At 46.8% G+C, this 15,957-nt stretch overlaps 1 protein-coding gene across 1 annotated transcript in view; it reads left to right on the top strand.

Annotated features, from left to right (window-relative positions):
• SYCE1L (synaptonemal complex central element protein 1 like) overlaps positions 1 to 9,663 on the top strand; it is an 11,772-nt gene extending 2,109 nt beyond the window's left edge. The window contains exons 2-11 of the mRNA XM_003791427.3: positions 3,330 to 3,392; positions 4,976 to 5,035; positions 5,222 to 5,296; positions 5,833 to 5,880; positions 6,156 to 6,204; positions 7,758 to 7,821; positions 8,805 to 8,874; positions 8,948 to 9,035; positions 9,243 to 9,315; positions 9,547 to 9,663. Of these exons, the coding sequence (XP_003791475.1) occupies positions 3,330 to 3,392; positions 4,976 to 5,035; positions 5,222 to 5,296; positions 5,833 to 5,880; positions 6,156 to 6,204; positions 7,758 to 7,821; positions 8,805 to 8,874; positions 8,948 to 9,035; positions 9,243 to 9,315; positions 9,547 to 9,621 (665 nt within the window). The 3' untranslated portion in view covers positions 9,622 to 9,663. The remainder of the gene's footprint in view (positions 1 to 3,329; positions 3,393 to 4,975; positions 5,036 to 5,221; positions 5,297 to 5,832; positions 5,881 to 6,155; positions 6,205 to 7,757; positions 7,822 to 8,804; positions 8,875 to 8,947; positions 9,036 to 9,242; positions 9,316 to 9,546) is intronic.
• Positions 9,664 to 15,957: the final 6,294 nt, after the last annotated feature.

Here is a 15,957-nt window from a genome sequence, read left to right as displayed (position 1 = left end):
TGCAGCCGTCATTGTTGTTTGGCGGGTCCGGGCTGGGGATTCGAACCCGCCACCTTAGGTGTACGTGGCTGGCGCCTTAGCCGGTTGAGCTATAGGCACGGAGCCAACATCCAGGTTTTGATGGTTATCCTTGTGGTTACCTGGTAGTCCCTCTGCATCTAGGAATATTTAGGAGTAGTGGGCCAAGATGTCTACAACTTATGGTTCAGAACCACTCATAAGTGGGGGATCTGACAGAAGAGCAAACGGGAGCATTGTGGCCTATTTCTACAACTTTGTACATCTGAAATTATTTCCAAATAAAATGTTTAAAAGGGTGCTCATACTCTACAGGCTGTTTTCTTTTGTACCATGCAAACTTTTAAAATTTTATCATGGCGTTAGATGGATTATTTAAAAGATTTACTTACCACCCACTTTCAACATTATTTCATGACTAGCTCTAGAAAGCAGATGGAGCTTTTGCAGAAGTGGTTGCAAGGGCAGCTGTCAAGGATGTGAGGACCATCAGGGGAAACTGAACATGGTCTAGATCAGGGGCCCTCAAACTTTTTAAATGGGGGGCCAGCTCACTGTCCCTCAGACTGTTGGAGGGCTGGACTGCAGGCCCCAGGACAAGTCGGCTGCTAAGCAGGACAGCCAGTGGTGGCAAAAACACCCGGTGGGCCCGATAAATGTCCTCAGCAAGGCGTAGTTTGAGGACGCCTGGTCTAGATGCTGGGTGATCACCCAGGATGAGCATTAACCTCATCAGGCATGATTATAGGATTAGGGTCATCTAAGAAAATGCCCTTACGTAGTTGAGACTCTTAATAAGGTATCTGGGAATAAAATGACAAGAAGTCTGAGGCTTGCTCGAAAATACTTCAACACAGGAAAAATAGCTGGAGCAAATGTGGGTGGATATTAATGATTGTAGGATCTGGGCCATGAGTCCATCAGAGTTCACCAGAGTATCCTTTCTACTTTCATGCGCATTTGAAAGTTTTTATAATAAAGTATTAAAAAGAAGCTATTATAAACACTTGCCCTTGTTATTGAAGTGGCATTAATTTTTTATTTCCAAATATTAAGAATATTTTTAAAATTAAAAACTCTTTGAGACATACCTGGTTATTCATGTCTGGGAAGGCAGGGATATTTAAGGCCAAGAAGAGAAGAGGAAGTTTCATTTTTAACTTCACATATTCTGTAATGTTTTGATTTTCTTAGAATTTCACGTGGGTAAAAAAGTAAAAATTAAACCAATACGTGAAATGTTTCCTATTAAAAGGTCCAAGTATTGTCACCTGGCAATGGTCACTTCTGGGAAGGGGAATGACTTAGAAAAGGGACTATAGGTTACTTGTGTTTTTCTAAATTTGTTCATTATGTAAGGAATTAAATATTGAGATGGGAGGTTAAACTAATGCATAGTAACTTGTTAAAGATTTCAAACCAGACCAAAAGATGTAAAGAAAGTGAATATGCCATGAAACATTTCAACAAAATTTAACGACCTCAGGCTAAATCCCCCTAATTTACAGCATGATTTTTAATGGTTGCAAAGAATTCCATCCTACTATCATGCTGTAATTAACTAATCCCCTCCGGTATCTTTAGGTTACTCTCATATTTCAAAATTACAAGCAGTGAAACAATGCACATCTTGCCCACCATCCGTAATTACTTCTTTTTTTTTTTAATACATAATCACTTACTACTTGTTTGTTACAGAATACACAAGACAAAATACAAATGGCAAACAAATTTTTCCCTTACTATGTTTTTACCAAAGTCTCAAAAAAATAGATGACTAATATATATAAATAAAAGTAAAAAATAATTCCTAAAAAAAAAGCAGATCACGCCAAGTCTTATAGACAGTAGAAATAGAAATACTTCAAAATCATTCTACTTAGTCTGGATACCCCTGATAGTAAAATTAGAAAAAATATATTACTATAAAGGGGAAATTACAGACATATTTCACTGATGAATAAGGATGCAATATGATAAACAACATATTGACTTGTTGAATTAAAAATTGATGTTTAATATACATTGATCAAAATTAAATCCAGTTTGTGTGAGAATTAGTCATTTTTTTTTTTTGTTGCCCACACCCCCTTGCTCCTTCTCTGTCTGATCTCCCCTTCCCGCATGCCTCACCGTGTCATTAATTATCTTCATGTCAAAATTGAATACATAGGATTCTTACTTCTCCACTCCTGTGATTGGTAAGCTGTGGAATATATATACACTATGGAGTATTATACAGCCATCAAAAATGGAGATTTTACAGCGTTTATAATAACCTGGATGGACGTAATTACTTCTTTAAGTTGCATTTTTAGGTGTGGAATTTCTGATCAAGAGGATGAGTTAACGCTTTGATATGATCAGAAAATCTTAAATGAAACAGTGTTTCTGACTCTCAGATTGGTTACAAAAAAAATGAAAAAGGATTCATTTGTGGGCCTGAAACAGGTAGAAGGCAATTTTTCAATATCAGTCAAATTTGATAGTACACAGACCCTTTATCTAGGTGTGTTCAGTAGCTGCATTGCAAGCACAAAGATGAAAGCAGAATAATGGTGTACTCGGTTGAACTGTGTTCCACAGCCCCCTCCCCTGCATGTCCACACAGTTGTAAATTGTACACAAACTTCACAGCCACCCTGTATTAGTATGTTCCTGTCTTTTTTTGTCGTTGTCATTTGAATTTTAAAAGTAGCACATACTTATGTTAAAATACATAGAAAAGCATCTATGGTGAAAAATTGTGTTTGTTTGCACCAGGATCCAAATAGGGTCTATTCATTGTAACTGATTGCTATATGGCTCAGGTCTTTTTTAATTTACAGAGTTTTCTCTTTCCCTCATTTTTTTTTTTTGTTTGTTTGTTTATTTGGGGGAGAGGTTTTGCAGTTAGTTTATTGAAGAAAGCAGACTTCCTGTGGAATTCCCCACAACCTGCATGACGGTGATTGCATCCCCAGCGGTGTCCCCTGGCGTGACTGTCTACCCTTTGCCTTTTTTCTGAGTTAGTATTTAAATACGGAATCTGGCTAAGAGTCCATTTTTTGTTTTGTGCAGGGATTTTTTGGCAAAAGTCCTTCATTGGTATGGTTGCGTTTTTCCATCAAGAGACTCACAGTATTTAGTAGTCTGTTTCTTAATGTTAGCAGCCTTCTGTAACCATTCCCTAGACCTATCAGTTCATTAAGAATTGTTAAATGATGACCTTCGTGGGTTATTATGAAAGTTTTGAGATACAGAAAAATCAAGAAACAAACTCCACACCTCACTCTGGCGGAGTCCTGTAATTCTGGTTTGTATCCCCACAGGGCAGGCCAAGTCTTCAAAGAATACGGAAGAGTTGCTGGCTATGGTGACAAAGCTGCAGAAAGGTCCTGTGTCTCCTTGTGTCTGAGTGGGGGCCTGGGAGCCAGACAGACAGGGTTCAAACCCAGCCCCCTCCACTCACAAACTTGGGAAGTTATCCCATTGTCCTTTCTCCTTCTTACACAACTTAATTCTTTGAAACAAAAATGCAGCTCCACAGTTCAAAATTCAAGTTCACAGGCAGGGAAGAACCTACCCCTCTGCACCCCCCACATACACATGCATCCAGCATCTGTTTCCTTGACCTGAGACAAGCAGCAACAGTTTTAATTCTCAACTACCTTTGCAGAGATTTATTTTTAAAAAAATACATGTATAGGTGTGTATCCTTTGTCCTCCCTTTTTACATACAAATGACAATTGGAGATGCAGATGGCCTTGTACCTTCGTTTGTTCTTGAGGGGACCTAGCTGGCATCTAGGGCTGGGGTATTGCTGGCCAGGTTTGAGTAAGGACTCTCTCCCAGTCCATCCTTAGCTTAAAATGCTATAATCCATTGGTCTGTTCCAAACAAAAGGGAACCTCCCTGCCCTCCTGTGGCTGCATGCAGAAGAAGTGCACTGGGACTGCCGCCTAAGCTGAAATTAGGTAGAGAAATTGCAGGAATGGAAATGCATACTGACCCATCCTGACCAGCTCCAGTAAAATGAAGACCCCCAGCTATAATCACTGCCACAGAGAGTACTCACTATCTTGGGAAGTCACGGAACTGGAGTTGGGGACCTTGAAAAATCTGCATGAACTCCAAAGTGCCTGTGAGGTTGGCAGTGAGACCCAGCAAGGGTTGGGCAGCTTTTTGCCCCAGTGCTGTGGTACCAACCTTGAAGCCAGAGAGGGAGGAGGAGGAAGGCTTCTCTATACCAAGTCTGAAACAGAAGACTGTGAGAAGTTAGAGGTAACTCCCTAAAGGGACGGTGACCTCCCTGTCACTGAAGCACTTGCAAGCTTCCACCCACAACACGAAAGCAGCATTTTCTCCATTTCTTGGATGAGATCAATACCTGTGTCTAGGTTGACAGAAGTGCGACCAGCTCGCCTGAATTTTGACAGAGTGGGGCATGTCGAGGTTTCTGTACACTCCCATCACACTCAGAATTACACTGGCAGCCGCCACCTTGGCCCAGGAAGCCCAGGGTGATCTCACTTCCCACCTCCCGTCCTACAGCTCTCCACTTGCTCACTGCACTGAGCCACACCAGCCCCTCGCCATCCCTCTGGGCACGTGCTTCAGTCCCACTTGTTCCCTTGCCACACTCTGTACCCACAGAACCTCAGGGCCTGCTCTTCTTACCTGACTTGGAGCCTTTCCCCTTTCACTCCTCAACACCTTACCTCTATATTTAACTTCATGGCCGTGACCACCACCTGAATTGATTCATGTATCTTTGTTCAATGTCCATCTCCCCCACCCAGAATGCAAGCCTGGCAAGGACCTCTTCCAGAGCTTCGCACACGCACATGCTCCATATATGCCTGTTGACTGATATAGCAGCAGAGACCCAGGGCCACTCCCTTCATCTGCCTTGGTCAGCCAGGTGTCTTGTCATCTTAGCTCATTCATTCATTCTTTCTTTCCTTCTTTCTTCAGAGGGAAGCCTGGAGCCACAGATCGAGGACCTGATTAACCGGATTAATGAGCTTCAGCAAGGTAAACTTGGACACATCGACTGACCAGCTGGGCCAACAGAAAAGGCCTGGACTTGGAATGCCTTGATTTCCTTATCTAGGCCCTTCCAGGGTTGTTTGAAGATGAATGCGCACTGTCACAGTTGTGAAGGAACAGCAAGGTTAGAGGCTGCACTCACACACTGTCCTCTTCCCTTCTTTGGCCTAGAGAAGAAGAAATCTAGCGAAGAACTGGGAGAGACCCGTGCTCTCTGGGAGGCCCTGCATAGGGAATTAGACTCGTGTAAGTGGGGCCAACAGAGGGCCCCCGACAGCCATGACCACTGCTGGTGTCCTGTGCACACCTCAGGGCCTTTGCACAGACTGTTCCCTTGCCCATAGTACTCCTGGTCCACATGATCTGGACTGCCTCTTGTGGTCTCATGTTATCTTTCAGCTCTCTGGGCAAACCCTACCTGACAGGCAGGCCTTAATGGTCTCATCTAATAATAGATTCCCACTCTTTCTAGGTCACTCTCACTCCCCTCCATTTATTTCTTCAGAGCCTTTATTTCCACCTGACATCATGCATTTATTTCTTTATATTCATTCATCTGTCAATGTAACCTTGTACGTTCTTCACTCCTTCAGAGATTATAGGGAATGTGGGAACAGAGGGAGAAGCTGGAATAGGATGGTCCTCATAAGAGATGGCAAAAAGAGGCCTCCCTCTCCTGGCGCTGTGTCACCCCTTCCTTGAGACTTTTCCATTTGCATGAAGTTTCAATAGGGATACCAGGTGTGGCCCCTGGAGGCTGAAAGTGCCATTGTGTTTTTCAGTGAATGAAGAGAAAGTTCACCTAGAGGAAGTCTTGAGCAAAAAGAAAGGTATTTACCAGTGGCTGTGTGTTCCTTATGGTACCCCACCACCCCACCAAGGCCTGTCCTCCCCAGAGCAGCCACGGAATCCCACTGAAACCTATGTCAGCCGCTTTCTCCTCTACTCAGATCTCCCCCTGATTGCCACTTCACTTGGGGTAAACACCCAGTCCTCTCTGTACCCTCCGATAGCTGACATGACATGGGGCTCCTGGTTCACTACTACTGCCCAACCTTAACTCTCCAAGGGCTCTCCCAGATCCCCCTCGGTTCTTTCCCCCCAGAGGCACTGAGGATCCTCCAGTTGCAAGAGAAGAAAAGTGAGGCTCAGAGGTAGGAGATCCTTCCCCAGCTCTTCCCCACCTCATTCCCCAGCCTAAAGGAGGAGGAAGGAAGATCTGGGGAAATGAATCTTGGACATACACTCTTAATTTTTCCTTTCTATAAAATAGAGCAAACAGACAACTTCTCTGACCATCTCTGATATTGGGTGGTAGTATTAAGATTAATTCATTTAATTCTTCATTGCTAATTTCCTTATCAAATATATTCTACTAGTGCTATTCTCAGTCTTTTCCTGTTAGCTGTCCAGGTCCTCTGCTATCCATTCATTTGTTCATTCTGCTTATTTTAGGCCCCCAGTCAACTTTTTATTCACTTGTCCCTCTACTTTCCTGTCTAGCCACTCACTCAATTCATCCATCCATCCATCCATGGCATCCATCCACACAGGCATCATATTTCCAACCTTCTATCTAATCATTTTCCATTCATCCTACCATCTTTCCAATCATCCATCTGTCTAGCCATTCATTTCTTCAGCCATCATCCAGATATGTGTCTATTCTTCTAGTAATTCTTCCTTCATTTCCCCACCCAGCCACTAGCCCTCGACACATCATGTCTCCAACCAGCTATCATCTTTCTAACCAGTCACTCACCCATCCACTTAACTGTCCATCCAGCCATCTGTCCATCCATTTCTGCATCCTCTGAATATTTACTAAGCACATTCCTGTAACTGAGGGTCTCAGGTCTTGGTGCATCATGACTCTAACTGTGATGAACCTGGTGATAGGCAGTTAATGTGTGAGTATACTTAACCACACTACACACACCATCTAATGAGTGTTGATACATGTAGAACAGACTTTATGGAACAGGATTGTCCTCATAGGAGATGGGTGCAGAGATAGCAAGAAGCTGCCTCCTACGTTTATATGCCTAATCCTCACAATGACAATTATTTCACCCTGCCACCACTATCACTATTTTACATATGAGGAAACTGAGACCCAGAGAAGTTAAGCAATTTGCCCAGGGTCATAGTGGAGTAGCAGATCCAGGCTTCCAGCCAGGAGTTTAGAATCTGTGATGCTTAACTACCATACCCCTGTCTTGGGAAGGCATGGTTTAGTGGGGGCTGGGATGAGCAGCATGATGGCCTTGACAGAGACCCATGGAGGTTCATGTTCAACAGGGGAAAGGGGAAGGGTGAATTCTGTGAACAGATGTCCACTCCTGCTGGAGGAAGTGGGGAGATTCAGAAAATACACCCCAGGGTTGCCTTTGCCTACTCAGGAAGCATGTGTTTCAGGAGTCCATGGAGAAAATTTGTGCTAATAACTCTCAGACCACAGAGAGGAATCTGGGATAACTCCCAAGCCTGGTGCCTGGTGGGCCATTGGGTGGAGAGTGGGAGTGGGCTTGCATCAGGAAGAGGTTGTGGAAAGAGGAGCTATTTGAACTGAGCTTGCAGGGTAATACCCACAATGGGGCTCCTGGCACTAGGCAGGGATTTAAAGTTCTGTGCATGAGGACCCCAGGCATGGGTGGGCCAGGTGGCGTCTGGCCTGTATCCTCTCATCCCTGATGTGGGTCCCCAGGTTGAATGTTGAAGAAGATCTGGAGGATGTGATGGGCCAGCACAAGGACCTCTGGGAATTCCACGTGAGCTATTTACCTCCAACCACAGCCAGTCTTCCCCTGGCTTCAGTGTCTCCACTGCCTAATCCCGTGTCCACCCCTGCTCAGGTCATGGGATAATCCTTGATTCCTTTCTCTCTCTTTCCTTCTTATTTATTTATTTATTTTTTATTTACGACAGAGTCTCACGCTGTCAGTTTGGGTAGAGTACCATGGCACCACAGCTCACAGCAACCTCAAACTCTTGGGCTCAAGTGGTCTTCCTGCCTCAGCCTCCCAAGTAGCTGGGACTACAGACACCTGCCACAGGCCTGGCTAAATTATTCTATTCTTGCTCAGGCTAGTCTTGAACTGAGCTCAAGCAATCCACCTTCCTCAGCCTTCCAGAGTGCTGAGATTACAGGCATGAGCCACTACTCCTGGCCTAATTCCTTATTCTAACCCACCTACTCAATCCCTTGGCTGTGACCTCAGGTCTGCCCAATTCTCGCTTGTCCAGACTGTTGGAGTAGCCGTTGCTGACCCTGCTTTCCTTCTGCCCACCTAGAGTGGCAAATGAGAACCTTGAGAAAGCCATGATGAGATCACTCCTTCGTTCAGCGGAGGTTGATGGGGGCATCAGGCAGTGTTCTGGCAGGGAGAAAGTTGTGGACCAACCAAGCTGGGTGGGGGCAGCAGATGGCATGCCCAGACGTTAACTAGGAAAATCAAGGCTAGATCATGTAATGTCAGTGGGGAAGGCCTTTGAGCAGTGTAAAGGCCCTGAGGCTAAAGTGTGCAGAAAAGTGTGAGGAACCGGAAATGAGTGGAGTGGGAAGGAGAGGAAGTGAGAGGTAGGGGGATGTGGGGCTGCAGCTGCAGTAGAAGCTGCACGTGGAGTTAATGAATAGTTGAATGAATGAATGAGTGACCTAATGTAGGCAAGGATTTTGTGAGAAACCCACAGAGGGTCGGAGCGGGCAATGTGGCCTCCATTAGATTATCATTCATTCCCCTCCTCCTCCCAGATGCTGCAGCAGCGACTGGCCCGGGAGATCCGAGCCCTGGAGAGGAGCAAGGAGCAGCTGCAGGCAGAGAGTGAGACCCCCGGGTCAAGGTGGGCGGTGGGCGGGGGCGGAGGCCTTGCCTTTGACTTCCAGTCTGCCCACAGGGAAGCTGGTGGGCACCAAGCTGCAGGTGGTGGAGCGGAAGCTGCGCTCACCGCCCCAGGTCGAGGGCTCCGGGGCAGTGAACGAGGGGTGAGAGGCGGCAGGGAGGCGGGGCGACGAGGGAGAGGCAGAGGGAAGGAGCTGGGGACGGGGCCCCGGGCCCCAGCTGGCCACCCTTGTCTTCACCCCACCTCCCCTCTTGCTCTCTTGGCTTTGGGTCTCTGATACCTCAGTGGTTTCCTTCCAAGCCCTCCTGAACTCTCGCTTCCTCCTCTCTCCTTTGCCCCTACTCTACAGGCTGAAGGCTGAACTAGGGAAATTCGGGGAGCAGGTCTGCAGTGCCCCAGAGGCCCGGGCTGGCAGAGGAGAGGTAGGGAGACGGAGAAGCCAAGGCGAGGTGGGCAGAGGTTGAGCCAAGAGGAGCGGGTGGGATCCTCGGTGGTCCTTTCAGAGTGGAGTGGGCGGGGAGGGGCAGCGGGCCCCAGAGGCGGCTGCACCAGGTCAGGTGCTGGCGGGGGACACACGGGCTGGCCTGGAGCTGACACGAGTTTACCATGTGCCGGACAACCTGGGTTTCGTATCTGACTCCCAGGTCCCGCAGGCAGAGCCTGAGCTCCCAGGAGCCCGCGAGGAGGAGAACCTGCAGCCGCCATCGGCTGACCCTGACACCTGCTAGGCCTGTAGGACCCGCCGCCTCTCAGCCTTCCCTCAAATTCTGCCGAGAAATAAAGGCGTTGATTTCCTACTGTCCTCAGGTTGCTGCGCTAAGTCCACACCCCAGGGGGTGGGACATTGGAGGAGGGTTGGGGGCGAGGAGGGGGGTTGGGGCGGGGTTAGTCCTGGCCTCGCCCACCAGCGGAGCCCCAGGTTCTCAACCTCAATAAATGGTTTAGGGCGGCTCAGTGAACTGGTGTGTCCCCCCTGGCAATACGGCAGGGCCACCCACCTCCACAGCCTCGTCTCGACTCCCTGAACTGTCTATTTTTATCAACAAGGGCCACAAGTAACGTTTTATTTTTTATTTATTTTTTTGCAGTTTTGGCCGGGCCAGGCTTGAACTCGCCACTCCTGGCATATGGGGCCGGCGCCCTACTCCTTGACCCACAAGCGCCGCCCTACAAGTAACCTTTTACAAACCCAGTCATGTCCTGGGGTCCTATGGGTCTCTGGTCTAAAGAAATCCGAGCCCCCTAGAGCCTCCTGCCCACCGGCTCTCAGACCTGCCCGCCACGCCCGGGGCTGCCCTTCCCAAACACGGACCCGTGTCCTCTCGAGGCCTTTTCCCTCTATGCCCTGCTTTGGGGCTCATGTTATCTGTCGATCTTCTCAGGGCTCTGGCACTCACCTCAGGGTCCTGACCTAGAGGACCCAACCCCTGAGGGCACCGTGCACCAGGCTGCTGCCGTTTACTGAACATCTGTTTTTTTTTTTTTTTTTTTTTTTGAGACAGAGCTTCAAGCTGTCCCCCTGGGCAGAGTGCCGTGGCATTACAGCTCACAGCAACCTCCAACTCCTGGGCTCAAGCGAGTCTCCTGCCTCCGCCTCCCAAGTAGCTGGGACCACAGGCGCCCGCCACAACGGCCCGGCCTTTTTTTGGTTGCAGCCGTCATTGTTGTTTGGCGGGTCCGGGCTGGGGATTCGAACCCGCCACCTTAGGTGTACGTGGCTGGCACCTTAGCCGGTTGAGCTATAGGCGCCGAGCCTGAACATCTGTTGATTGAACAAACATTGCTGATTGTCTGCTCTGTACCAGGCCTAAGATTTTAAATAGCTTGGTCTGGGAAGTCTGGGGAGAAAGTGGCTCTGAGTGAGGAGGGGAGGTGAAGACCAGCCAGCGAGCCTGCTAGGGGACTGGGGAAAGTGACCCCTGGGAGGGGGCGTGGCTCGTGCAGAGAGAGGGGAAGGGGCTGCTCTTAGGCCAGAGCAGAGAGAGGCGGAGAAGCTTGAATTGCCAGGGCCCTCGTCTAGCTGCGCCTTGTCTAACGTGTATAGTGTTCTGTAAAGAGGACCTCCTCCCACACAGCAAATACTCAGTGATAGCTACCACCTATTATTGTGATGATTCACTTTTCCCAATCCGTAGGCAAGGGAAACAGACTTATTTATAGTCAGTAAGTGTTCAGTAAATGCTTCATATTGTTTATTATTACTCTCAGCTGCAGATGAAGAATCTCAAGGTGTCAGAGCAGAGATTTTATGCAATAATTGTTGAACAAATGGTACCTATCATTTATTACTCTCATTACCATTCATGTTATCCCCAAGTTAGAGATGAGGAAAATTAAGGCAGTGAATCCGCACAGTTATCTCTCATGGTTAGTTTTACCACCTCAAGTCCACAGATTAGGCCCAGGGAACTTCAACCTCTGGGCTACTCCTCATGCCCCCATGTTGCTGACTGGGCCGAGCTCTGATCCCCTACCCCAGTGTCATGACCCACCTGGTTTAAGCCAGTTGCTAAGAAACCTTAGTATTTTCTTAATCATCCTTTCTGTGTCACACAAATGGGGACCACTGGGTATTCTGCTGCCTTCACTTTCCAGCTAGGCTTCAAATCCTGGTTTCCCTGCTTACTGGCTAGGCAGGCAAAGGGCTTCCTGTCCCTAAAACTCAATGACCAAACTTGCAAAACGGTGATACCAAGTGCACAGAACTTTATAAATAACCAAGTCTTCACTCCTTCCGGAAACCCCCTTTGGGCCATTGGACAAGCTAAATTGCCCACATGCAAATGCAGTACAGGACCTGGAGATGTTTGGCACACTGGATGGTGTCATGGCTTCCAAACTGCTCAATGCATTTGTCCACACTCCCTCGGATGGTCACAGAAGCCAGTGAATGCCCTGGAACCTGGCCAACCCCTTTTCCTTCCTCACGTGTCTCTGCCCCCACATCAACTTAGAGGACTGGCCACATCAAACTGCCATTTCCTGTGGCCTTGCCTTGGCTCAGGCCATTCCCTCTGGTTGAGACGCCCTTGTTGGTTTGCTGTCTGAGTATTCCTCGCGTGGACTCCAGAGCTGCTGGATGAGACACAGTAAGTACTTCCACAGCCATTTTCATACTGTGCCCCCCTTACATTTATTGAAGTGCACCAGGTGTTAAGCTTCATTATCTTAAGAAGGATCTAACTGGTATGTTTTATCCATGAAACCTGCAGCCAGTCCCTTGTACAGCCAAGATGGTACCTGGGTGGAGGGTGAATCTTACCCCATGCTACTATGGATATATTTGAAATGACCAGTGTGGGGACAATTTGAGCATTAATTCACAGTCATTAATGAAGAAGGTAGAGGACAGAGGAGATTAAAAAGACAAAATAGCCAAATAACACACGGAATTTTTTTTTTTTTTTTTGGCCGGGGCTGGGTTTGAACCTGCCACCTCCGGCATATGGGGCCAGTGCCCTCCTCCTTTGAGCCACAGGTACTGCCCAGCACACGGAATTTTTAAAAATCCATCAGAATACTCATAATAAAAGAGAAGAAAAGCTTTACAGAAGAATAACAGCTAGTAAATGAGGAAGAATTTAAAGAGCACCATTTTGTAATCCAGGATGAAGTAAGTGTTGCAAGCTGGAATGATTGATGGACGCTGACACCGCTGGGTGCAGGGCTGTTGAGCAGGATAAGCACGTGTTCTCCATGTTTTATCCTGCAGAGTCTCTAGGTCACTCTGAATGTAAGGATGTGTGTCCTTACCATGAGGAGATTGGGGAGCTACCACCTGATCCAAGGGCCAAGTTTAGCATTATCAGTAGTGGGACATTTGACCTTCTGTTCCTCCCGGGGTATTGAATGGCAGGTGCACATCACCACTCATGGGGTTCTTGATGAAATGTTCAGCTTTACTCCAGGGGGAAGAGACACGGTGATAAGTTCTGAAGACAATTGCCCTGGATCTGAAAGGATTCAGTATCACGAAGAATAAGGAGGCCAGTGTGTTAGTTTCCTACTGCTGCTGTAATAAGGTGCCATAAACTTCATGGCCAAACAACACCTGCAGTTCCACAGGTGAGAAGTCCCCCTGGACTAAAATCGAGGCTGTTCCTCTTGGATGGTCTTGGAGAGAATCTATGCTTTCTCTTTTCTGGCTTCTTGGGGTTGCCTGGAGTCCTTGATTTTCATTATTTATTTGATCTCTGCTTTATGGGCACATCTTCTCTGATGCTGACTCTCCTGCCTCCCTTTTATAAGGACCTTTGTGTTTACCTTGGGCCTACCCCAATAATCCAGGCTAATCTCCCCATCTCATGACTCTTAACTAAAATATCTGCAAACTCCCTTTAACCACATAAGGTCACATGTTCACAGGTTCTGTGGAGTAGGCTATGGATATTTTTAAGGAACATTATTCTGCCTGTGTTCTTGTTTGGGAAGGCCAAAAATAAAAAAGCAAAGGCAGTCTGCAAACCCTTATTAGCACGAGGCCAGGGGAAAACAGCTATAAAGGACATTTGGGGGCTTTGGGTGAAATTTAAGAAGCCACTGAAATTTGGGTGATGTTGAATTAATGTTGGCTTTCTATGTTGAAGTAATGGTGATGTGATTATTGGAAAACGTTCTTGCTTTGAGGGGATGAGGACTGAAACAGGTTTTGTGTCATGCTCTGTGCCACCTGCTCTGGGTGGTGTGACAGAGGGGGTGTGTGCACACACAGGACAGGATGAGGTGGGCGTGAGGTCTTCTTCCTTGTGTGGTTCTTTTGCATAGATTAGAAATTCTTAAAACTATTTAAGAAACATAAGTAAGTGGTAAATTTGGGCTCATGTCCCATAGTCCCCTCCAATCTCCTGGACCTCCCGGGAAGAGGTCTCTGAGACAGCAGACTTTGTATTTTATATGAGCACATAGAACCAAACTTGAGAATCTACCCTCCTAGCCCAAGAAATACTCACCTCTTCATTCAGACTCTGTCTTTTTCCACAACTAAAATTTGTGGGTTTACCATGTTCTTCTGGGCTCCAGCCCAACTCTGCCTTCTCTGTGGCATTTCCTTGCTGGTGTTCAGTTCCTTGGACAGGAGAAATGATTCTTCGGCCTTTGGTCTCTTGGTCTCCCCCGTTCAGTTCCTTTGGACAGGAGAAATGATTCTTTGGCTAAGGTCTCTTGGTCTCCCCCATTGCTCCTGTTGCTCATTGGGGGATGTCTTCACTCTCTTTGGCCAAGGATTTCAGGAATCATAAGGAAGAATAAAGCCTTTCTGGCCTGTAGGAACTTCTTAGAGAGGTGACTCTGCTCTCACACTGGTGGTCTTTCCTGGTCTGTACCGTGGCCATGTGCTCTTGTGATTGAACTGCCCTTGCAGTTCACTTCTCACTGCAGCAGTAGGAGCAGCCGGGACGTCTTCACCCACTTCCTCCAGAGCATCTTCCTCCCCCGCCCACAGCCTCTATCCACAGGGCTTGCAGTCAGTTCCCGGAATTTGTCCTCAGATCTTTGCTGCTTTGCTCCATCTTTCAGGTTCAACTGTGAGTGGTCCTGGGGCGCTCAGTGCTGCCAACAGGCTAAAGGACATTCTCGAAAGAATCGAGCTAGAAAGAAGCCAACTGTGAAAAATAAGAGAAGAGGCCTAGGGAGATACAGACACCAGCACAGCCTGAGTGGTGCGCTGGACAAGGCACGGAAGAGCCTCCAAGGGACTTCATTAGGATCTCCAGGTAGATAATAATACTGCCTCTGGGCAGATGAAGCAGCCTCCTGTTAACAGAACAGAACCTGGGCCCAGACTGTCTGGTTGGAACCCCAGCTCTGTTGCACGCTAGCTGTTTAACTTCAGGCAAGCTATTTACTTCTCTGTGGTCGGTTTCCTTATCTGTAAAGTGGAGAGTTTTTGTGGGGATGAAATAAATTGATACTATATAGCAAGCGTGTAAGACAGGACTTGGTACATCATAAGTACTATGTTGGTTGTAGCCATCATGATTACAGAGAATTTCCATGTCCTCATTCAGTCATCATCCCAGTACTCTTACACAATAAATGTCATGTATTCTTTTGTCCCTTTACAGTTAAGGAAACTTATGGTGACTTCACTAACCAGGATAATACCAGTATTCAAGGCCAGGGCTTCTTCCCCCAGGTTCAGAACTCTTCCTGTTCTCCATGCTACCCCACCCTGCATTCCAGCATTCTTTGCCATTTTGGCCAGGATTTTTTTTTTTTTTTTGCTTTGTTTTATTCTTTTGTTTCTTGGTAACCAGTTAAGATCATAATCCTCTTGACTCAATTCTTCCAAGTTCAGTGATTCAACTTGCATTTATGGAATATCCGCCATACATATCCCTGGCACTTTTTTACACATTGAGAAAATGTGTTAGTCACAGGTTCTGTTTTCAAGCAGGTTGCAGACTCATTGGAGAAAAAGAAAAGCTGTACACAGCGACCAGCAGCAGGCATAAGACAGTGTGCCCTGAGAGGCAGTGGGCGGTGGTTCTTTTTGTGATTCAACTCTAGTTCACTGTGTGACCTTGTTAAGGAAGTAAAAGTAAAACAAAATCTCCTGCCAAACTAGAAAACTTCTCTACAAAATGTAGAAGAGGAAGAGAAAGAAGACAGTTTTATTATTGAATAAGCATTAAACCAGAACATGACACACATCGCAGGAGATCTACTAAAGAGAAGGCAAAGACAGACAGAAATCTCGCCCTTCTAGGTAGCCAAACAGACGCAGCCCATTCAGTAATAAACACTAACTAGTTCTCAAATGAGTTGACTTACCAGCACCTTTTCTCACACGTTGTTCATCTCAAATTGGGGTGACCCTCTGTGTTAGCTGGTTTTCTCCAAAGGGAAAATCAAATAACAGGAGGCAGCTTAGGAGCCAGACACCTGCTGAAGCTGAGCTCCTATCATGCCCCCTTACAGAAATGATGATTATATTTCAAAGAGACGGTTCTCACGTCCTTGAGAAAGACAATCTCGGGTCATAAAGGTGGTAGGAGGTTTATTAGCTTTGAAAAAGATTGATGTGTGTTTCAAAGAGGCAGAGAAAGAACAAGTTTTCTAAAATG

Source organism: Otolemur garnettii, unplaced genomic scaffold, assembly GCF_000181295.1.
Source record: "Otolemur garnettii isolate 467f Iridium unplaced genomic scaffold, OtoGar3 scaffold00047, whole genome shotgun sequence".
NCBI classification, from domain to species: Eukaryota; Metazoa; Chordata; class Mammalia; order Primates; family Galagidae; genus Otolemur; species Otolemur garnettii.
This window is presented reverse-complemented; position numbering and strand designations above follow the sequence as displayed.